Source organism: Macaca fascicularis, chromosome 9 (genome assembly GCF_037993035.2).
Source record: "Macaca fascicularis isolate 582-1 chromosome 9, T2T-MFA8v1.1".
Classification (NCBI taxonomy): domain Eukaryota; kingdom Metazoa; phylum Chordata; class Mammalia; order Primates; family Cercopithecidae; genus Macaca; species Macaca fascicularis.
Genome location: NC_088383.1, coordinates 74,239,982 through 74,265,142, shown reverse-complemented (window position 1 = coordinate 74,265,142; position 25,161 = coordinate 74,239,982). Strand labels below are relative to the sequence as shown.

At 40.5% G+C, this 25,161-nt stretch overlaps 1 protein-coding gene across 10 annotated transcripts in view; it reads right to left on the bottom strand.

Moving 5' to 3' along the window:
• The window catches only part of ASCC1 (activating signal cointegrator 1 complex subunit 1), a 114,846-nt gene that overhangs the window by 52,146 nt on the left and 37,539 nt on the right, over positions 1 to 25,161 (bottom strand). For 9 of the 10 annotated variants that reach the window (XM_015455887.4, XM_074001859.1, XM_074001861.1 and 6 more), the window contains exon 6: positions 9,517 to 9,653. In XM_015455887.4, the coding sequence (XP_015311373.1) occupies positions 9,517 to 9,653 (137 nt within the window). Of the gene's footprint in view, positions 1 to 9,516; positions 9,654 to 13,055; positions 13,180 to 25,161 lie in introns of those variants that run through there. The other variant, XM_074001862.1, reaches the window with a different exon arrangement.

The following is a 25,161-nucleotide window of genomic DNA, read 5'->3' as shown; positions in this document are numbered from 1 at the left end:
GTCTCGCTCTATTGCCCAGGCTGGAGTGCAGTGGCACGATCCTGGCTTACTGCAACCTCCACCTCCCGGGTTCATGTCATTCTCCTGCCACAGCCTCCCAAGTAGCTGGGACTACAGGCACCTGCCACGACGCCCAGCTAATTATTTTGTATTTTTAGTAGAGACAGGGTTTCACCATGTTAGCCAGGATGGTCTCGATCTCCTGACCTTGTGATCTGCCTGCCTCGGCCTCCCAAAGTGCTGGGATTATAGGTGTGAGTCACCTCGCCTGGCCTTTTTTTTTTTTAATTTATTATTATTATACTTTAAGTTCTAGGGTACATGTGCATAACATGCAGGTTTGTTACATATGTATACTTGTGCCTTGTTGGTGTGCTGCACCCATCAACTCATCAGCACCCATCAACTCGTCATTTACATCAGGTATAACTCCCAATGCAATCCCTCCCCCCTCCCCCCTCCCCATGATAGGCCCCGGTGTGTGATGTTCCCCTTCCCGAGTCCAAGTGATCTCATTGTTCAGTTCCCACCTATGAGTGAGAACATGCGGTGTTTGGTTTTCTGTTCTTGTGATAGTTTGCTAAGAATGATGGTTTCCAGCTGCATCCATGTCCCTACAAAGGACACAAACTCATCCTTTTTTATGGCTGCATAGTATTCCATGGTGTATATGTGCCACATTTTCTTAATCCAGTCTGTCACTGATGGACATTTGGGTTGATTCCAAGTCTTTGCTATCGTGAATAGTGCTGCAATAAACATACGTGTGCATGTGTCTTTATAGCAGCATAATTTATAATCCTTTGGGTATATACCCAGTAATGGGATGGCTGGGTCATATGGTACATCTAGTTCTAGATCCTTGAGGAATCGCCATACTGTTTTCCATAATGGTTGAACTAGTTTACAATCCCACCAACAGTGTAAAAGTGTTCCTATTTCTCCACATCCTCTCCAGCACCTGTTGTTTCCTGACTTTTTAATGATCGCCATTCTAACTGGTGTGAGATGGTATCTTATTGTGGTTTTGATTTGCATTTCTCTGATGGCCAGTGATGATGAGCATTTTTTCATGTGTCTGTTGGCTGTATGAATGTCTTCTTTTGAGAAATGTAAGTAGAAAGCTGAAACTGGATCCTTTCCTTACTCCTTATACGAAAATTAATTCAAGATGGATTAGAGACTTAAATGTTAGACCTAATACCATAAAAATCCTAGAGGAAAACCTAGGTAGTACCATTCAGGACATAGGCATGGGCAAAGACTTCATGTCTAAAACACCAAAAGCAACGGCAGCAAAAGCCAAAATTGACAAATGGGATCTCATTAAACTAAAGAGCTTCTGCACAGCAAAAGAAACTACCATCAGAGTGAACAGGCAACCTACAGAATGGGAGAAAATTTTTGCAATCTACTCATCTGACAAAGGGCTAATATCCAGAACCTACAAAGAACTCAAACAAATTTACAAGAAAAAAACAAACAACCCCATCAAAAAGTGGGCAAAGGATTTTTTTTTTTTTTTGAGACAGTTTTGCTAGTCACCCAGGCTGGAGTGCAATGGCACAATCTCGGATTGCAACCTCCGCCTCCTAGGTTCAAGTGATTCTCCTGTCTCAGCCTCCTGAGTAGCTGGGACTACAGGTGCTTGCCACCACACCAAGCTAATTTTTGTATTTTTAGTAGAGATGGGGTCTCACTATATTGGCCAGGGTGGTCTTGAACTCTCGTCCTCAGGTGATCCTCCCGCCTCGGACTCCCAAAGTACTGGGATTACAGGCATGACCCACTGCCCTCAGCCTGATATCACATCTTTACAAGCAATCTGTCAATATTTATGAGAAGTCTTCTTCAATAAAAACCCTTTCCCCAAGCAATTCCATTTCCAGGAGCCCATCCTAAGGAAACAATTATGAATTCAGTTACACATCAACTTGTGTAACTGCTGATAAAGTTCTCCTTTACAGAAGAACTCCAAAACTAGTAAATGCAGAAAGAACAATGAAATTAGAATCTTGCAACCCCTGATAAAATAATAGATCTCAGCCGGGCGTGGTGGCTCATGCCTGTAATCCCAGCACTTTGGGAGGCCAAGGCGGGTGGATCATGAGGTCAGGAGATCGAGACCATCCTGACTAATACAGTGAAACCCCATCTCTACTAAAAATACAAAAAATAGCCAGGTGTGGCGGCGGGTGCCTGACGTCCCAGCTACTCGGGAGGCTGAGGCAGGAGAATGGTGTGAACCCAGGAGGCGGAGCTTGCAGTGAGCCAAGATAATGTCACTGCACTCCAGCCGGGGCGACAGAGTGAGACTCCATCTCAAAAATAATAATAATAATAAAAATAATAATAATAGATCTTGACAATGATCACCAATGGCTGCTAAAAACTTGGGCAAAAGGCTGGGGGAAATATAAAGTGACCTCTCTAAAGAGGAGCTCTATAAACAATGGTCATGACCACACCTGAACCAACTGACCAAGCTGAATGTTAACAGTAAAAGAAACAACCAGACAAATATGTGCCTCTTAGCATGATGCAGTAAGAATAGACTCATATTTATGAGAAATAATTTATGCATAGGGTTTTTGTTTTTGAGACAGGGTCACACTCTGTCACTCAGGCTAGAGTGCAGTGACGTGATCTTGGCTCATTGCAACCTCCACCTCCCAGGTTCAAGCGATTCTTGTGCCTCAGCCTCCCAAGTAGCTGGAATTACAAACGTGTGCCACCATGTCTGGCTAATTTTTGTATTTTTAGTAGAGACTGGGTTTTGCCATGTTGCCCAGGCTGGTCTCGAACTCCTGGGCTGAAGCCATCAGACTGCCTTGGCCTCCCAAAGTGCTGGGGTTATGGGTGTGAGCCACTGCACTTGGCCTATGCATATGGTTTTAAATGAGGCATAAAGTTTTGTTTCGAGTATCAAAAGATTGGCAACAGACTAAAAGTCAAATAACATGGTACTGATTAGATAAACTATAATAACTATGAGCAATAAATAAACTATACATGTGACTAAGGAAGATTTTAGGTACTGATATAAAAAGATATAAAAAACTGATTAAAAACTGATATAAAATAATATATAAAACTGATATAATAAATTATATTTCTAAGTTTTAAAAAAGGTCTACAACAATGTGCATGCTATGCTACTTGTACACAAGATGGAGGTAAGAAAAAATATATGTTATATATATTTGTTTACACATCTATAAAATCCCTGGAAGGATACAGAGAAAGTGACACACTGGTTGCCTCTAGAGAGGAAAGCAGGTGGTTGATGAATGAGAAACTGCACTGCATATCCTTTGCAACTTTAAATTTTTGAACTATGTAAATGTATTATCCATTAACAAGTTAAAATTTTAAAAAATATCCACAATAAACCAAAACAAAAGTGTATATACTGAATAATTCTATTTGAGGACATTAAAAAACAAACCAACCAAATCTATGCAATAGAAATCAGAACAGAGGTTGCTTCTGGGAGAAGTGAAGTCACTGGAAAAAGGCATGAGGGACCCTCATGGGGTGATGGCAATGTTCCACGTCTTGATTTGGGTGAGGTTGCACAGGTATAGACATTTTGTCAAAGCTCATCAACTACACCTAAGATCTGTGCATTTTTACTGTAAGTAAATTACACATCAAAGGAAAAACATACATATATGTATCCAAAATGTTAATGGTAATTATTTTTAAGTGGTAAGATTACAAGTGATATTTTATTTTTGTGTATCTATAATTACTGGCTTTCCTAAAGTTAACATGTATTACCTTTGTGTTAAGTAAAGCTCCATCATCCTGTTTTCTTCCTGGGCCCCTTATTAAAGAAACTTGTACTCCAACCAGAAAAGGCCTTGTTGTGCCATGCTGAAACCCAATTAAAAATCAGCTCACTGCACAGTCTTCTCCAAACCCCAGGAGGATAGGCACTTTCTCCATCTTATCCACATCTATATCCTCAAAATCTGACACCATGCCTTATACAAAATGGGTGTTCAATAAATCTCTGGTAAACATTAAATGGATGTTTTAAGGGGGAAGCTGTTCTGGACAATTTTGAGAAGAATATGGTCACAGGCTGATATATTAGTTGAATATGTGTCCCTGCACAAATCTCCTGTTGAATTGTAATCCCTAATGTTGGAGGTGGGGCCTAGTGGGAAGTGTTGGGATCATGGGGACAGACCTCGTCAATGGCTTGGGGCACCCCTTGGTGATAAATGAGCTCTCACTCTGAGTTCGCACAAAATCTACTTGTTTCAAAGTGTATGGTACCTCCCCTGCCACTCTCTGTTGCTTGTTCCTGCTTTTGCCGTGTGACATGCTTGATCCCCTTTACCTTCTGCCATAAATGAAGCTTCCTTAGGCCTCCCCAGGAGCCAAACATGCTTCTTGCAAACCTGCAGAACTGTGAGCCAATTAAACTTCTTTTCTTTATAAGTTACCCAGTCACTGGTATTTCTTTATAGCAATAATGCAAGAACAGTATAATATACATGCTATATTGTCATTAAGTAAAAATGTGGTGCTGCCTTAAAAACAAAAGGATCAGGCCGGACGCAGTGGCTCACACCTGTAATCCCAGCACTTTGGGAGGCTAAGGCGGGTGGATCACGAGGTCAGGAGATTGAGACCATTCTGGCTAACACGGAGAAACACGGTGAAATCCCGTCTCTACTAAATATACAAAAAACTAGCCAGGCGTGGTGGCGGGCACCTATAGTCCCAGCTACTCGGGAGGCTGAGGCAGGAGAATGGCGTGAACCCAGGGGGCGGAGCTTGCAGTGAGCAGAGATCTCACCACTGCACTCCAGCCTGGGTGACAGAATGAGACTCTGTCTCAAAAAAAAAAAAAGGAAAAAAAAAAAGAGATTTTAGGATCAATCAAAAGACAGCTGGAAAAAAAGTTGTCTTGACATTGAACCCAGGTCATGGGGATGCTTTGTAGCCTAGGAATCCTAATAGTAAAGATTCCCTTAACACTTCAAGGCCTTATTATTGCATAAGACCAAAACTTTTCTCAGTACGAAATTAGTAACTCAACTATTTTAGGCAGATACTTTTCTTTCCATGTTGCCTAGTGTGGTCTCAAACTCCTGGGCTCAAGCAATCCTCCCAGCTTGGCCTCCCAAAGTGCTTGGGTTACATGCCTGAGTCACTGCGCCTGGCCCAGATGCTTTTTCTAATTAAGAAAAATTACAGCCCCGATCATAATAAGTCTTCCTATAGCCACCTCTAATAAGAAGTGAAACATTTCAAAACACAAGCCAAGCTCTGAACTGTCATCTGAGGTATGTAGCTTCAATCAATACACAATATATCTCCATTCCAAGCACTAGCCAAAGAATTCAATTTGAAAGATTGCCACTGAATCCTATCAAAGTGAAGTCAAAAAAGTCTGTTTGAAGAAAAGTTTCACACTAAATATACATCCCCCACCATTTCTAAAGCTCTCACCCTGCATAGTTAAATCACCAGAAAGCATCACACCATTGGCTTAGATTCCCACTAAAATGTTTTTAATGGGTTATATTTAATGTTACATCTGCAATTTCTAGGGTCAACAGAAGAAAGACCCATAAGAACAATGTTTTTATCTTCTGCAAAATTCCTGTTAAAGACACTGTCCATCATCATTTAGCATTCTTTATTAAGATTTACATGACAAACTTTTGACAGACTGAGAACCAGAAAAGGTTACTCTCCTGAAAAAACTGTTATACTGGGGTTGGCTGCACAACAGCCTGAGTGTACTTAACACTACTGAACTGTGCACTTAAAATGGTTATGATGGCAAATTTTATGTTGTATTTTACCACAACTGAAAACTTTTTTAAACTATAAAAAAAAAATTGTCATACTGCTTTTTATCAGACAAGAACTATAATAAGTGGTGTGCTTCTTTTTGTAATTTAGTTCAAGTACACTGGTGTCAGAAAATAGTACCAAACTTTAATGCTCAAGTACAATTACTATCTTACCTTGATTTTCAGGTAGAATTTTCTCCCTATACCATCCTTATGGTTTCTAAATCTCTGACTGTAACATTTCTTTTGTATACATGTCCTCTTAACTACCTCAAATACTTGGAATTAGATGGGGTACTAAAAACAAAAAAAAGTTAGAAACAACGAAACAGGATCCAAAGCCTGCTTTATGAGCAGAAACACAAACTCTTTCAACCTACCCCTAAGATTTATCAAGAGGGAGATTAAAGAGCAGGACAGAAATCCAATGGTTTGCCCGATAAACACTTTGTCTTGGTGGCCAAACAATTACATCTGGGACACCAGTAAGCAAATTACTTTCCAACTGATGCCACGTGAGGCAATAATCAGGCATTAACGTTTGTTCATGGGTATTTTCTCTCCTCTTTCTAGTCCCTTTAAACTTCTGTGGTTTGACGTCAGACCTGCTGGGAAAACTGAGGCACAGGAGGGTGCTGCTGGGACTGAAGAAGAGCTGCACATCTGTCAGACTCCATACTCAGAGCCAGTGCACGGTCTGTGTCCTACATCTCACAAAGAAAAGTCAACAGGGACACAGCCGGAGCTTCCGAATTTACTAAACACTGAATAATTCATTCAAAATCTATAGAGCTACATAAGCCTTTCACTGAAAAACTGAAACAAAAATCCTGTTTTTGGTCTTATAGCATCCTTCAAATTAAAAAACTACCCCCAAATTTAAAACGAATACTCAACTACTCATTTCTTTAATATAGCCATATAGCACCACAGTTTAAATCAAATTCCAATATAGCCACATTTATTTCAATCCTTCAATTTTAAAAACCATCAAATTAAACTACAGCACACTATGTACAGGTCTGTTCATTTTTCAGTGTTTTCCTTTCATATTTTAATTTGGGACCACTACACCATAAAAGGTTCAGGTTAGAAATGTCATTATTTACAATTTTTTTTTCTAAGTATATACCAAGCACAAAGATTAAGGTCAAAGAGCAAGAAAAAATTCAATGATCCAATTCACTGATTTACTTGCCAGAGCTTTAACAGAAGTGCCCTTTTTGTTTTTTTAAGAAGTTGTCTCTTCTCAGAAGTAAGTCGGTTTTGCACTTTTTACTTTTTAAACAAATGCATGTGATGGGGGAAATTAGAAGAAGGTTGGGGAGGCTTGCTTTATTTTACTCGCTGGTTCCACATCTTTCCAGCTTTTTAAAAAGAGCATCTTTAAACAAATTTTTGCATGCACTGCAGATTTTTGGCAGGGTAACTTTGTCCTATTTCAAAAGCTTTGCTGAATTTGAAAAACTACAATTACTGTTTTCATACTGTCATGTCAAAAATTCTGAGGAACTATTAAGACTGCTCTTTATTCCCTAGGCACACTAACTCTGACATGCTTAAAGGGCTCCGATTTGGCATTTAGTCACAAAAGGCACCAAGAGACATAAAAGGGAGGAACTCAGCTAAATCTTCCCACAGCTTAGGATAAAGCTTCAGTGATTAAAAACCTGTGACCTGATTTTCAAAAGGTAAAAAGAACAAATACTTCTCTAAACAAATATTTTATCTACCTTTAAATTTTTTCTTAGCAAGATTATCCCAATGGCAGCCAAGGAAATGCAGCAGCTTTCAGTTTAGTTTAGCAAAAAGTAAACTGGAAACAAGTTAAAGTATCAGAATTGATCCTTAAACCAGGTAAAACTGCCCTACTTTGTAAAATAAAGCATAATGTTTTGCTTTATACAAGGGAAACGGCAAGTATCTAATGACAAACACCAAATTATTTTGCATTTCAGGTAAGATCTAAAGAAAACAGGTATGTCTGTTACTGAGCAAAGAACATGACAAGAAGTGTTTTTGCTCTCTCAGATTCAGAAAGGATAGGAGACTGCAAACCCTATCAGATTATGATCTTGCTCAAGAAAAATAGTTTATCTTTAAAACAATTAGTGGAAAAGGATAACTGGCCCATAAAGTGTTTGTATTACACAGTTTCTTTTCTTTTTTTTCTTTTTTCTTTTTTTTTTTTTGAGATGGAGTCTCGCTCTGTCGCCCAGGCTTAAGCGCAGAGGCGCCATCTCGGCTCACTGCAAGCTCCGCCTCCTGGGTTCACGCCATTCTCCTGCCTCAGCCTCCCAAGTAGCTGGGACGACAGGCACCTGCCACCACGCCCGGCTAATTTTTTGCAGTTTTAGTAGAGGCAGGGTTTCACCGCGTTAGCCAGGATGGTCTTGATCTCCTGACCTCGTGATCTGCCCGCGTCGGCCTCCCAAAGTGCTGAGATTACAAGTGTGAGCCACCACACCCAGCTACACAGTTTCATATACAACCTAACTAGAGAAAAATTTTAGATCCTTTTACCTTGTTCTATCCAATGAACCAGGTAAACCATTTCTACAAGGCCATGTTAGAATAGCATGGGGCCTGCCTACAAGAATGGAATAAAAAAACTATTTGAGTGAATTGGCTTTCACATTTCTCTCCTTTGTCAGTCTTAAGTAAAAGGAAGAAAGTAAAGGGAAATACGGGAAGATATGGTTCTTTGAAATAAAGCTGTTATGTCAGATGTATGTGTAAATTAAAATTTTACAGTAAAAAAGAGTAACAACTCTGCCCTCAGAACAGTAATGCTTTCCCTGAGTCAAAACAGATTGCTTAGACTATTTCTGGTATCCTTTTTGAACTGGCTGGACATGGCAGCTCACAACAGTAATCCTAGCACTTTTGGAGGCCGAAGCAGGAAGGTTGCTTGAGACCAGGAGTTTGAGACTAGTCTGGGCAACAGAGCAAGACTCTGTCTCTAAAAATAAATAAATAAATAAATAAAATAATAATAATAATTTTAAAAGGCTTTATCTTTTTAAATTCTTGCTGAATCAAATAAAATTATTTGTACTGAAAAAAAAAAAAAAAAAAAGAGGCTGGGTGCAGTGGCTCACGCCTGTAATCCCAGCACTTTGGGAGGCTGAGGCAGGCGGATCACAAGGTCAGAAGATCAAGACCATCCTAGCTAACACAGTGAAATCCCGTCTCTACTAAAAATACAAAAAATTAGCCGGGTGTGGTGGCGGGTGCCCAGCTATTCGGGAGGCTGAGGCAGGAGAATGGCGTGAACCCGGAGCTTGCAGTGAGCCAAGACTGCGCCACTTCACTCCAGCCTGGGCAACAGAGCAAGACTCTGTCTCAAAAAAAAAGAAAGTCAGTGTTTCTAAAATATAATGAAGACTTTCCAGAGAATCGTGTTATAATGTTTGGGTTACTATAGTAGACAGAATAATGACCCCCAGAGATGTTGATGTCCCACTCTCTGGAATTTATAAATATTCTATCTTACATGGCAAAGAGACTTTTGTAGATGTGATTAAGGCTACAGATTCTGATATGAGAGGTTAGCCTAGATTACCTGAGTGGGCTCCATCGAATCGCATGAATCCTTCCCATGTCGTACACCCTCTAGTTCAAAAAAAAAGTCTGTAACACCAAAAAGAAGCCAGCCCAGGTAGACCACCCAACCCCATCCCTGAGGATTACTCACTTAATGAATTCCTCTTTACACTTCTGCAGCATCTCACATGTCTGCTGGATCTCTTCCTCACTCAAAAGCACCAACATCCCAATAGTGAGATGAAGCTTTTTAGGATTCTGGAAAATGCTGCTGTCAACCCCATGATCCTGTTATCAAAGGGAGAAAAACAAGAAACTCTGCCCTTACAAAGGCAAATGGCAAGAATAAAATTGAGTCCCCAGAAATACACCCACACACCTACAGCCAAGTGATTTTCTACAAGGTGGCAAGACCATTCAATAGAGACAATCTCCTCAATAAATGATGCTGGAACAATAGAATACCCACATGCAAAAGAATAAAGATAGACTACAACCTCCTACCATATAAAAAAATTAACACAAAATAGATCATGACCTGGAATTCGGCAATGGATTCTCTGATATGACACCAAAAACATGGACGACAAAAGAAATAAACTGGACTTCATCAAATTAAAAAACTTTTGTGCATCAAGAACACTATCAGGAAAGTGAAAAGAAGCCTACAGAATGGCAGAAATATTTGCAAGTAATTTACCTGATAAGGGTCTAGTATCCAGAATATACAAAGAACTCTTCCAATTCAACAACGAATATACAATCTAATATTTTCATTTTTAAATTTATATTTATTTATTTATTTATTTTTGAGACAGAGTCTTGCTCTGTTGCCCAGGCTGGAGGGCAGTGGCGCGATCTTGGCTCATTGCAAACTCCGCCTCCCGGGTTCATGCCATTCTCCCGCCTCCGCCTCCTGAGTAGCTGGGACTACAGGCGCCCACCACCATGCCCAGCTAATTTTTTTGTATTTTTAGTAGAGACGGGGTTTCACTGTTTTAGCCAGGATGGTCTCAATCTCCTGACCTCATGATCCGCCCTCCTCAGCCTCCCAAAGTGTTGGGATTACAGGCGTGAGTCACCGCGCCCGGCCCAATTTTTTTTTATTTTTTAAGAGACTGGGTCTTCTCTGTCACCCAGGCTGGACTGCAGTGGCACAATCACAGCATACTGTAACCTCAAACTCCTGGCTCAAGTGATCCTCCTGCCTCAGCCTCCTGCATAGCTGGGATTATGGGTGTGAGCTACAGAACCCAGTTGAACCTAATTTTAAAATGGGAAACGGGGCCAGGCACGGTGGCTCACGCCTGTAATCCCAACATTTTGGGAGGCTGAGGCAGGCTGATCACTTGAGGTCAGGAGTTCAAGACCAGCCTGACCAATATGGTGAAATGCCATCTCTACTAAAAATATAAAAATTAGCTGGGTGTGGTGGCAGGCGCCTGTAATCCCACATACTCGGGAGGCTGAGACAAGAGAATCGCTTAAACCCGGGAGGCAGAGGTTGCTGTGAGCCAAGATCACACCATTGTACTCCAGCCTGGGTGACAAAGTGAGACTCTGTCTCAAAAAACAAACAAACAAAGAAACAAAAACAAAAACAGACAAAAGGACTTGAATAGACTTTTTCTCCAAGGCAGAAATACAAATGGCTAACAAGCAGAACTGGCTAACAAGCACATGAACATTATTAGTCACTTAGGGAAATGCAAATCAAAACCACTGTGAGTTACCATATCACACCCACTAAACTGTCTATAATCAAAGTAATGGAAAATGACAAGTGCTGGCCAGGATGTGCAGAAATTGGAACCCACATACATTGTTGCTAGGAAGGTAAAATGACTCAGTCACTGTGAAAAACAGTTTGGCAGTTCCTCAAAAAGTTAAACATAGAATTATCATATGACCCAGCAATTCTACTCCTAGGTATATGCCCAAGAGAATTGAAAAAGGGACTCAAATACATGTATATGCATGTTTCCAGAAGCACTACTCACGACAGCCAAAAGATGGAAATAACCCAAATGTATATCAACAGATGAATGGATAAACAAACTGTGGTATATATACACAGTGGAATATTATTCAGCCTCAAAAAGGAATGAAATTCTGGCCGGCCGTGGTGGCTTACACTTGTAATCCCAGCACTTCGGGAGGCCGAGGCAGGCAGATCACCTGAGGTCAGGAGTTCGAGACCAGACTGACCAACATGGTGAAACCCCTGTCTCTACTAAAAATACAAAAATTAGCCGGGTGTGGTGGTGTATGCCTGTAATCCCAGCTACTCAGGAGGCTGAGGCAGAAGAATTGCTTGAACCTGGGAGGAAGAGGTTGCAGTGAGCCAAGATCGCGCCACTGCACTCCAGCCTGGGTGACACAGTGAGACTGACACCGTCTCCAAAAAAAAATTTTGGCTCTGGGAAGCACAAAAAGTAAATATACCTTATGAATCCCTTTTTTAAAAAACTGAGGTGAAATTTGCATAATATAAAATTAACCATTTTAAAGTATACAATACAGCAGTATTTATATTTAGTGTATTCAATGTTGTGCAACCACCAGCATTCTTTAATAGCAAAACTTTATCACCTGATAAAAGCATTCCATACCCATTTATTTATTTACTTTATTTATTTTTATTTTATTTTTATTTTTTGAGATGGAGTCTTGCTCTGTCGTCCAGGCTAGAGTGCAATGGTGCAATCTTGGCTCTCTGCAACCTTTGCCTCCTGGGTTCAAGCAATTCTCCTGCCTCAGCCTTCTGAGTAGCTGCGATTACAGGCGCCTGCCACCATTCCTGGCTAATTTTTGGATTTTTTGTAGATGGGGTTTTACCATGTTGGACAGGCTGGTCTCGAAGTACTGACCTCAGGTGATCTGCCCACCTCGGCCTCCCAAAGCGCTGGGAATATAGGCGTGAGCCACCATGTCCAACCCTCATACCCATTTAAATAATCACTCCTCTTTCTCCATGTCCCATCCCCTAGTGACCTCTAAGTTGCTTTTTGTCTATCTGAATTTATCTATTCTGGATACATTATATAGAAAGAATCATATAACATAAGACCTCTGCGACCAACTTCTTTCATTTAGCTTGATGTTTTCAAGGTTCATCCAAGCTGAAGCATTATCACTGCTTCGTTCCTTTTTAGAGTTAAATAATATTTTAGTGTATGTATGTACCAAAATGTGCTTATTAATTCATCTACTGATGAAGATTTGGGTTTTTTGCACCTTAGGTATTAGGAATAATGCTGCTATAAACATTTGTGTACAAATTTCTGTGTTGACATATGCTTTCAGTTATTTGGGGTACAGGAGTAGAACTGCTGGGTCACATGGCAATTCTATGTTTAACTTTTGAGAAACCACCAAACCATTCTCTACATTGGCTGAACTAACAAACATTCCCAGCAGCAGTATATGAAGGTTCCTGTTTCTCCACGTCTTCACTGACACTTCCTTTTTTAAAAAATGATAGCGATCCTAGTGGGTATAAAGTGGTATTACATTGCGGTTTTGATTTACATTTCACTAATGATCAACGATGATGACATCTTTTCATGTGCTTTTTGGATATTTATACGTCTTCTTTGGAGAAATGTCTGCTAAAATCTTTTGCCCATTTAAAAATTGTCTTTTTATTGTTGAATTATAAGAATTCTTTATAAATTATTGATACTATACCCATATCAGACCATGGATCCCTTTTAAAGGAAGGTAGGTCTCAAATTTCATTAATCTCATTCTGCAAATGAAAACAAGAAAAAAAAAAAAAAGTTGAAGCTCTTCTATTCCAACAGGAACGAAACAGGAATGCTATCACTGAATTGCAAGTTCTTATTGTATAATCAGGTGTCTGGCCTAACAAAATGCCCCAAAGGCAGAGAAATGTATTTTATCAAATGTGAATACCTTACATCCTGTTCTTGGTTTGCCTAAGGCTTACTGCCTAATATTTGCCTTGGCAACAGTAGTTAGTTGATTCTTCCTTTTCTAAGTGTTAATGGAGCTTGAGCTATTTTTACATCTGATGGAAAGTTTTGCGATTCCACACATCAATACAAATTGCCTCACTTAATGAAAGTGACTGTAAGGAACAATCAGCTTTAAATGTGTCAAGGAAGGCTAAGTACAAGGCTTATCACCCCAGCATCTCTAACCCATGGCCTGCCACATTAGAAAAGGCATGCAAAGCCCCTCAAATGATTTTAATATGCACAACTCCATCCCAAACTACAACTGAGAATTGCTCCTCAGCAATAACGGTATATTTGTTGGGCCCTTGCTCTGCTCCAAACGTTTTCTATGCAACGTACAGACAAATATCTTATGAGGGAAGCACTATTATCATCCATACTTTATGGATGAGGAAACTGAGGCACTGAGAAATTAAGCCACTTTCCCAAGGTAACATTGCCAGGAAGAGATGAGGTCAAAATTCAAACCCAGGCAGTCGGGCCCCAAAGCCTATACTTTTGATCAACATTATATACATAGCCTTCCTAGTAATAGTTGCCCAAAGGGGACTAGGACCATAAGACACCACCCAGAGGCAAGTCCTTATGCATTTCAACACAACTCACTCAATAAATGGATCTAACCACTGTATTAGCCCTGAAAATAAAGAGAATCTCATAATTCTATGAAAGGAAAGTGGTTTTAACATCTGCCTTTTTTAGCCAGGCACAGTGGCTCATGCCTGAAATCTCAGCACTTTGGGAAGCCAAAGCGGAAGGATCACTTGAGGCCAGGAGTTCAAAACCAGCCTGGGCAACATAGACCAGTTCAAGACCAGCATGGCAAACATGTTTCTTTTTGTAGAGAAAAAAAAAAAAACAACATAATTGAGTTTTTTTTCTCTACAAAACACACACACACACACACACACACAATATCTGCCTTTTTTTAGATATGACCCCAAAAGCATAATCCATAAAAGAAAAAATATGGATAAAGTGAACTTAATCAAAATTTAAAACTTGCACTTCAAAAGATACTATCAAGAAAATGAAAAGATAAGTCACAGAGAAAAATATTTGGGAGAAAGACTTTTGCAAGTCCTATGTCTGATAAATATAAACATAAGAAATTCTTAAACTTCAACAATAAAAAGATACATAATCCAATTTTAAAATAAGCTAAAGATTTGAACAGATATTTTCCCAAAAGAGGATATACTAATGGCTAATAAACTTATGAAAAGAGGCTCAACATCATTAGTCATTAAATAAGTGCAAATCAAAACCAAAATGAGATATTACCTCAGACCCATCAGAATTATTATAATCAAAAAGATAATAACAAGTGTAGATGAGGCTATGGAAAAACTGAGCAGCCACTTTGCAAAGTAGAAATTTGTAAAATGGCACGGCCACTTTGGAAAACAGTTTGGCAGTTACTCAAAAAATTAAACATAAATTTACAAAAATTCACAGAAAAAAATAAAACCCAGCCATTTCACTCCTAGGATTCTACCCAACGAAATGAAAACAAAGGTCCACCTAAAGATGTGTACGTGAATCTCACAGCAGTATTATTTATAACAGCCAAAGATAGGAACAATCCACAAGTCCATCAACTGGTGAATGAAGAAACAAAACAGAGGCTAGCCATATATGCAACACTATTCGGAAATCAAAAGTAATGAACTACTAACACATGCAAAAGTATAGCTAAACCTCAAAACATTATGCTAAGTAAAAGAAGCCAGATGCAAAAGACTATGTATTATATATGATTCTATCTATATGAAATGTCCAGAAAGGACAAATCTAAAGAGACTGAAATCAGGTTAACAGGTGCCTGTGGTGAGGAGTGGGATGGCAAACAGGCAAAATGGAACTTTTTAGGGTGATGGAAATGTTCTAAAGCTGGATTGTGGTAATGATTGCACAACTCTGTAAATTTATTTAAAATCACTAAATTGTACACTTAAAATGAATGAATTTTATGGTATGTAAATTATACCTTAATGAAGCTGTTAAATAAGTTGTGTCTACGTTGTTTTTTTTTTTAAGACAAGGTCTCCTCTGTCACCCAAGCTGGGGTGCAGTGGCAGGATCATGAATCCTGCAGCCTCAAACTCCTGGCCTCAAGCAATCCTCTCTCCTCAGCCTCCCAAGTGGCTGGGACTACAAGCTCACATCACCAAACTCAGCTAATTTTTTTTTTTAATTTTTGTAGAAATGGGGTCTCATTATGTCGCAAAGGCTGGTTTCAAACTCCTGGCCTTAAGCAGGCCTCCCACCTGAAGCTACCACACCTGGCTAGCTCACTGGCGGTGGCTCACGCCTGTAATCCCAGCACTCTGGGAGGCCCAGGCAGGGGGATCACAAGGTCAGAAGATTGAGACCATCCTGGCCAACACGGTGAAACCCCGTCTCTACTAAAAACACAAAAATTAGCAGGGCATGGTGGCACGCGCCTGTAATTCCAGCTACTCAGGAGGCTGAGGCAGGAGAATTGCTTGAACCTGGGAGGCAAAGGTCGCAGTGAGATGAGATCGTGCCATTGTACTACAGCCTGGGTGACAAACAAGAGTGAAACTCCGCCTCAAAAAAAAAAAAATTCAGGCAAGAATCATTAAAGGATGTTAAATCTAAGGAGAAATTTTGTTGAGGAGTAGAATATTTGCATAGTCTTAAAATGTCCTCTTATAGATTGCTTATTGGTTGAAAGGTAAAAATACAGTAACTATAAAGAAATTAATCAACACTGACTGGATGGTGTCAAAATTAACATCACCAGCGAGGGACACTGTATACTCTGAGAAGGACACATCATCACTTACACAATACTCCATCCAGGAATACCTAAGTCTACTCATAAGGAAATGCCAGACAGATCAAAAGTGAGAAGCATTCTATTTAAAAAGTCAATGTCAAGAAAGACAAAGAGCCGGTGGGGCACCATGCGCCTGGAATCCTGGCTACTCAGGAGGCTGGGGTGGGAGGATCACTTGAGCCCAGGAGTTCAAGGTGCAGTGGTGCTCACAACACCACACTGCACCCTGGGTGACAGCAGAGTGAGACTCTAACTCTCTAACTCAAAAAAAAAAAAAAAAAAGAAGAAAGGCAGACAAAGAAAGCCTGTGGAAATGTTCCAGATTCAAGGAAGCTAGAAACGTGACAATTAAACAACACCTAATCCTAGACTGAATCCCAAACTAGAGGGGGAAAAAATGCTACAAAGGATATTATTGGATTAAGCGACAAAATTTGAACGTGGATGGTAAATTAGATAAAACTATCAATGTTAAATGTATTGAGGTTGAGAACTATAACACTATTATGCATAAAAAAAATTTTGCCAGACACAGTGGTGCATGCCTATAGTCTCAGCTGCTCAGGAGGCTGAGGTGGACGGGATAGCTTGAGACCAGGAATTCAAAACTAGCCTGGACAACATAGCAAGACCCCATGCCACTCCCCCCAATATTTTTAATTAAAATATTTTGAAATATTTAGGATTAAAGAGCTATGACATGTGCAACTCACTCTAAAGCAGTTCAGAAAGAAAAAAATGGAATACTAAAACAAATAGTGAAATATTAACAATAGGTGAATCTGAGTAAAGGATACTATTCTTTTCTTCAACTTTTCTGTGAGTTTAAAACAACTTCCTGCATAAATTCTCTATTGGTGCTATAACAAATTACCACAAACTTTGTGGCTTACAACAATACGAACTTAACCTACCATCTTCTGGAGGTCAGAAGTCTAACATGAGTCAGCAGGGCTGCATTCCTTGAGGAGGCTCCAAGGCAAATCATTTCCTTGACTTTTCTAGCTTCTAGAGGCTACCTGAATGTCTTGGCTCAGAGTCACATCACTCCAATCTCCACTTTAATTGTCACGTCTCCTTCTCTGACTCCGACCTTTCTGACTTCCTCTTTTTTTTTTTTTTTCTTAGACAGAGTCTTGCTCTGTTGCCTGGGTTGGAGTACAATGGCAAGATCCTGGCTCACTGCAACCTCCGCCTCCTGGGTTCAAGCTCTTCTCCTGCCTCAGCCTCCCGAGTAGCTGGGATTACAGGCGCCCACCACCACGTCCAGCTAATTTTGTAGAGATGGGGTTTCACCATGTTGGCCAGGCTGATCTTGAACTCCTGACCTCAGGAGTGATCTGCCCACCTCGGCCTCCCAAAGTGCTGGGATTACATGTGTGAGCCACCACGGTCAGTCCGACTGCCTCTTATAAAGACCCATCTCAACATCCTTAACTTTATCACATCTCAAAGTCTCTTTTGCCATAAAAGGCAATAGTCACCGGTTATGGGATTAGGATATGAGTATCTTTGGAGGGCCATTGTTCTGCCTGTCACATGCCCCCTTCCCAAAATGTTTTTTAAGGCATCTTTGGGAAAATACACTTGGGTGATAAAACTAAAGAAAACTAAGGATGTGATTACTGTAAAAGTTGGGACAGTGGTTACCCTTCAGGAGAAGACAGAGGCAAGACAAGGAAGTCTAGGGTGCTGATAAGATTGTATCTCCAGCCTGCATGGTGGTTATAAAAGCATCCATTTTTTCTGTACCGTCTTCTGATGTGTGTTACATTGAACAATTTTGAAGTTTTTTTAGAAAAACTCTAAGCACAAGGCTGGTGCACTGGCTCACCCCTGTAACCTCAGCACTTTAGGAGGCCGAGGCGGGCGGATCACGAGGTCAGGAGTTCGAGACCAGCCTGGGCAACATGGTGAAACCCTGTCTCTACTACACATACAAAAAATTAGCCAGGCCTAGTGGTGCATACCTGTAATCCCAGCTACTCTGAAGGCTGAGGCAGGAAAATCGCGTGAACCCGGAAGGCAGAGGTTGCAGTGAGCCAACATTGCACCACTGCACTGCTATCTGGGCAACAGAGCAAAACTCAGTATCAAAAAAAAAAAAAGAAAAAGAAAAACTCTAAGCACAGGCCGGGCGCGGTGGCTCAAGCCTGTAATCCCAGCACTTTGGGAGGCCGAGGCGGGTGGATCACGAGGTCAGGAGAGCGAGACCATCCTGGCTAACATGGTGAAACCCCGTCTCTACTAAAAATACAAAAAACTAGCCGGGCGTGGTGGCGGGCGCCTGTAGTCCCAGCTACTCGGAGGCTGAGGCGGGAGAATGGCGTGAACCCGGGAGGCGGAGCTTGCAGTGAGCCGAGATCGTGCCACTGCACTCCAGCCTGGGCGACACAGCGAGACTCCGTCTCAAAAAAAAAAAAAAACTCTAAGCACAAATAAAAGAGGAAACCATTTGTTTTTAAGCTTTTATAGATGTTGGGCTTTTCTTTTTTTCTTTTTCTTTTGTAGAAACGGGGTTGTGCTATGTTGACAAGGCTGGTCTTGAACTCCTGGCCTCAAGTGATCCACTGGCCTCAGCCTCCCAAAGTGAGGGATTACAGGCATGGGCCACCACACCTAGCCCAATGTTGAGACTTTTTAAAGGTAAAATTACCCTAGTTCCTCTAAAAATATATATTTTTATATTATATATAATATTTTTATATTTTACATATATATAATACATAGTCATTATATATAATATATAAAAAATACATAATATAGTGACTAGAGAGAGAAAAACGAGGGAAAAAAATGCCCTGTCACTGGCATGCCAAATCAAAACTTAACTAGTAGAGCCAGACTCAATTCTAAAGGCCTGAAAGCACACATAAGTACCTTTCTAGACCCGGAAATGACTAGGAAACATAGGAGGAAAACAGCCTAATGGTTTAAAATTCCCAGCTTACTATCTCAGTCACTTTCACATTCCATTGTTCTTTTTTCCTTTTTCTTTCTCTTTATTCTTCAGCCTTATCTTGCATAAATTTGCCCTAATACCCAGCTAGAAAAATGAAGTTCTACAGATTTGCTTTCCCTGCCTTACCCTTTGGGAGCCTAGCACTCTAGTCAACTTGAGTTTACTTGCCAAGGAAACACCCAGTACTGGGAAACAAAACACACAGAAGGCAATGGAGTAGGAAAAGGTACAGACAGGACACCTAAGGGTCACACAATCAAAAGTCCTTTTTGGAATTTTGAGTCATAAGGGTTCAAATAATCCTTCACTCTACTGTAGACTATATAGTTTACAAGTAACTCCACTGGACAGTCTTTTAATGAATGGAGAAACTCTCTAAACTGCCCTACCTCACAATGCCATCTACCAAGAGAAACTTTTCTCTTACTGAATAATCTAAATTTAATTTGGAACCAAACAATCTTCAAGGCAACAGCATAAATCTCTAGAGCCACTGTTTTTCTTTGCTCGGAATATATCATATTCCTGCTGCAAGCCCATTCACTGAGATGAATGAAGACCAACCAACGTCAAATTCTTTACTGCAGGGGTTTAATTACACTGGGCCCTGCTCCAAGTTCGCCATTACTTGGAGCTGGAACTATCTTACTCCATTAGGTTGGCCACCCAGGCTGGCGCCTCAAAGTTCTAATGGTATTGACCTTCCACCCAGCAGGGAGAAGCAAAGGTGAAGTAACAGGAATTTCCTGGGGCAGTTTTGTGTATGAAAATAAACATGTTTCTTTATGGCTAAGTCACACCACCAATGAGCCTCAGTTTCTTTCTTGTTAAATAAAGCCTCATGCATGCATGCAAAAGCTTCCTCTAAAGAAAACTTATGTACATGCCCAACTCACAGTTCACCGAGTTCAAGGTCATGTCCTGACTCATCAGTCCTGGGTGCACGGACCTTAGCCCTCTCATTCAAACTGCAGCTCATGATTTACCACTAGCAGTCACCACATCATCACAGGCCCTTCACTGGTATCACTTTTAATCCAGCACCCTGGGCTCGACTGGGGCAGAAGTGCTCATAATACTATTAGTAGGAACAACTAACAAGACATAATAAAATCTACAGATATCAAGCTTGGGGAAAAGGCCAGTAGAGAGCAGTATGGTTTAGTCCATCATGAAGCATTCTCTGCTTCCTTAAAGCTCAACCATCCTTTCCATGAGATGGGATATAACACAGGTGCAACTGCCAGAGCTGTCAGCAAGTAGAAGGGAGGCCTCTCTCCAGACATAGACCTGTAAGCTCACGCTCCACTATATGATAGTGAAGAATCTGATCCAAATGTGTAGCACCCAGAATGTAAATAATTTATAGTCCTCTGCCTTGATGGTACATGCCAATTGCCAGAGACAAAAAATAATTCTTAAATCATATTCACATATATCTTTTAGGAACTCCAGGTGTAACAAAGGTCTGTGCCTTTAACCCGGAGTAGAGAGTCTAGGATTCTAATTCCAACTGTGTCACAAAGCAGCTGTAATTAGGCAAATCATGTCACTTTTCTAGCCTCGGCTTCCTCCTCTGTAAAATAAGGGAGGTGGCCTGGTTTACCTGTAAGTCAAAGGACCTATAAACTTTTTACATGTTCCCACAAAACCTAAATAATTATCTGCTAACAAAACAGATTATGTGTGAAGGATCTACCAATTCACTTTCTGATATTCTATGCAAGGAAAAAGAGAAAACATGCATGCTTTCCCTATACTCGTCGTATTTTCTTTCTTTTTTTATGGCCAAATCCTGTAGAATTGCTTCTGGGCAGGTGATATGAAGTTCATTCATATAAAGAAGTCATTCCAATACGGCAAAGTGATGAAAAGGGCATTTGGCTATGCAACCAGACAGGCCTATGTTCAAATTCTGCCAACTATCAGCAGCATGACCCCAGGTGAGTTACTCAGTTGCTACAAAGCTTAATTTCATCATCTATAAAACAGACAATACTTCTCAGGTTTGCTCTACAGATTAAATGAAACACAAGTGAAGTCTCTGGCACACAGTAGTATGGAATTAATACAAGCTTCCCCCTCTTCCTTTTTACATGACTGTGCAGCACTACACAAATGCCATCTTTGCTCTCCCTTTTAAAGCAGCACTGGAAGCTAAATCAGGCTCTGCTGAGTCATTTCCATTATTCTTTAGGAATGTTCAGAAAAGCTGACTTTGATTTGCAAGTCACTATGTGCTATTAATGAAATACTGTGTTAAGCTGTATAAGCTTTAGAAAAAAGGGTTTTGTTTCTCCTGGCTTATAAACTCTATTTATTCATACATAATTACAAGAAAGTGGAGAGGTTCTTAAAACGTGGACAAATACTCAAGCATGGGCTTTTATATTGACCAGAGAAAAGAACTTCTCATGCATTGTCTAAAGATCTTTACCTACAGGCCGGGCGCGGTGGCTCAAGCCTGTAATCCCAGTACTTTGGGAGGCCGAGGCGGGTGGATCACGAAGTCAGGAGATCGAGACCATCCTGGCTAACATGGTGAAACCCCGTCTCTACTAAAAATACAAAAAACTAGCCGGGCGTGGTGGCGGGCGCCTGTAGTCCCAGCTACTGGGAGGCTGAGGCAGGAGAATGGCGTAAACCCGGGAGGCGGAGCTTGCAGTGAGCCGAGATCGCGCCACTGCACTCCAGCCTGGGTGACACAGCGAGACTCCGTCTCAAAAAAAAAAAAAAAAAAAAAAGATCTTTACCCACTAAAGACGAGTGAAGAGCATCTCCCCTCACTAACGGATGCACCACCCCACTTACCTTAGATGAGCACAAAGAATCCTTCAGCTTGCGCTTCTAAAAGCTTCACTATTCCTCCATAGTTACTTGAAAGCACTCGTTAGCAAGGCATTTACTCAACTTACATTTATTCCCAAAGACAGACCCTAGTCCCTCTCACATTTCTGATGGGTTAATAGCGTAAGAGAGATCTGCTGCTGCTTCTTAATGCCACTCCTTCCCTCCCCTCCATTTTGTAACCCATGGGATTATTACAAGTCTTACTTGGTACCGCAATAATTAGAACAATTATAACAACAATAATACTTATTCGGCACTATGTGCCATGCTCTGCTCCAAACACCTTAAACTTATTAACTCATTTACTCTTCATATCAACACTGTAACATAAATACCATTATTATCCCAACTTCAGAGCAGAACTCTGTAATATCTTTGGAATACATCCCCTCCTGAATATGCCACAAACCCTGTCCTTTCAATAGACAGTATTGATAGCCTCCCAACTGGTACCTGCCTTGGTGCCCAACTCCTTACCTCTCAAGGCATCCTCCACACTGCCTTCAATTTTTTTCCTACGGTGCTAAGTTCATCACAGTCCTTGCTTAAAATCTCAACTAGTTTGTTTCTTTCTTTCTTTTGGAGACAGGATCTCGCTCTGTCACCCAGGCTAGAGTACAGTGTCATAATCATGGCTACTGTAACCTCTATCTCTGGACTCAAGCAATCCTTCTCCCACTCAAGCAATCAGCCTCCCAAGTAGCTGGGATCACAGGTACACACCACCATGCCTGGCTAATTTTTTTATTGTTTGTAGACATGGAGTTTCATTATGTTGCCCAGGCTGGTTTCACACTCTTGGACTCGAGGGATCCTCCCACCTCAGCCTCCCAAAGTGCTAAGATTACAGGTGTGAGCTACTATGCCCAGTCTTAACTATTTTCTTACTATCTATAGGATATTACATTCAAAATCCTTAACCCACACAAGAGCTTTCACAACTTGGGAGCCATGTCATTTCCACTCTTAACTCCTACCTCTTCCTAACTCTACCTCTTTCTAAGTACCAGCCTTAACAAATTCCTCACTCTCCCCTGAATACCTCACAAGTGACATTTCCTCTGCGCAATGCTCCCTGCCCCATTTGCCTGCCTAGCACAAACTCCTGTCCCTTCAAGAATGTTCAATTGTCAGCTCCTTTATCAAGCCTTCTCCAACCACTACAGAATTTCTCCTCTGGATACCCACTGCATTTATCTAGTAGCACTTATCTCACAACACTGCAACTATTTCTGGAAGAAGTCTATTTCCTACACCCTAGAGTATGGGATCCTTAACAGCAGAGTCCATTGTTGGCACATAATATGTCCTATATGTTATGTATACCTGGTATAAAGTAGACATTTAATAAATAGTGCATGAATCAATAAGACACAAAAACCTGTTCAAAACTAGTATCTTCCCCAAAATGGGACAATATACGAAACTTTTAAATATTTTCTTTTCTTACTTTCCTACTGAACATCAGAAATCAGGGGGTTTTACAATTTTCCTTAAAACCAAAGACAACTATCCCATCTTCATTCTAAATCAGTTCAAAAGTTAACTACAAATCCTGCAACTCCCCTTATACATGAAAAATCCTAAATTATACACTAAAGCTTTTATATAAACATTTTCTTCTTCAGTCACTAATACTAACCGGAAAAAAAAACCCTGCCTGAGGGAGTTAGGGGGATGCAGACCCATTACCCATTCTGCCCAGTGTAAACCTTCACGCTGCAATATGAGCAGAATTATGCAGTTTCTGCAGCTATAACCGATTCAGGTTCTCTAGGCAGCCTGAGAAATCCCCTGTTGCTTCAGATGGATCTATAAGCCTTCAAATGTTCCACTGCACATGGTTTTGAATTACTGTTTTTCATTACTGATGTGCTTTCTACTGGACCCTGCTGTGAGATAAAGTGGAATTATAGCAGCATTACTAGCTAAAGAATGATTGAGAGATATACAGGGTTGTAATATGCTTCCTGAATTTGTAGGCAATGAGACATCTTTGAATCTTAATGCAAGAAACGAGTGAAAAAATAAGGTGTAGCTTATCTGCAGATCACGCAGATAAAGAATAGCTTGCCAATGTCTGTGAGCAGCTAAATCCTACATTAAATACTCAGGCTTAGGGAACTGAAGCACAGGGATGATAGTGATAATGTCTGCAGTCAAACAATATTTCTTATATAACAGATGAACACAAACAAAGGTGATTTCAGGGAATGCTATCCTAAAAGGTAAATTCAGTTTCCTTGAAGAGCAAAGGGTGAGGTCAAGGACAAGTCTGCTACCAAACAAAGAGGAAAAAGAGGCCGACTGTTTCAAAGGAAGAAAGAATTATGTTCAAGGAAGGATGATCAGGAGGATAGAATGAGACCTGAGCGTAGAAAAGTTGCCTGTTGCCCCAAAAATGTGACCTTCACAACAACGTTAAACAATGAAAATTAATAGCTGTGATGGAATTCTCAGACTGACCCCTAATGACCTTTTGTTCTGGTATAATCCAGGTTGTAGGTGGACCCTGTGGCTGTGATAATGTATCAATCCTATGAATTATATTGTGTTATATGGTACAGCAGACTTTAAGAGAGAGAGATTATCCCAATGAGCCTAATCTATACACATGAGCTGTTTAAAAAGCAGTCTTTGGCTGGTGGCAGAAGTCAGATCTGACATGAGAAGGATTTGATGAAGCCAGAGCAGCTATGTATCAAGGAAATGGCACTTTCAGATGTATAGACACAAGGATCTGAATTCTGCCAACAACCTGAATGAACATGGAAGTTGATTCTTCCTAAGAGCCTCCAGATGAGATACCAGTCTGGTCAACATCTTGATTTTGGCCTTGTGAGACCCTAAGCAGAGAGCCCAGTCCAGTCCACTGGGTCCTCTGCCCTGCAGAACTATGAAACTTAAAGAGAACTGTGAGATGATACATGGGTGTGGTTTTAGGCTGCTAAGATTGTGGTAATTTTTTATACAGCAATAGAAAACTCATAAGGTAGGGTAAACTATAACCTGACATTTCAACAGAACCTTTCATATCAGAGATCCCAAAAGCACGTGATGTATTTGTCATGAGTTATAAAGAAAAATAAATTCACCTTCTCAAAAAAGGAAATAAACATTAATAACATCAATTTTTTTTAGAAGATGAAGAGTCTCACCTTCTTAAGTCCTGAACCAGGACTGAAGGCAGACATC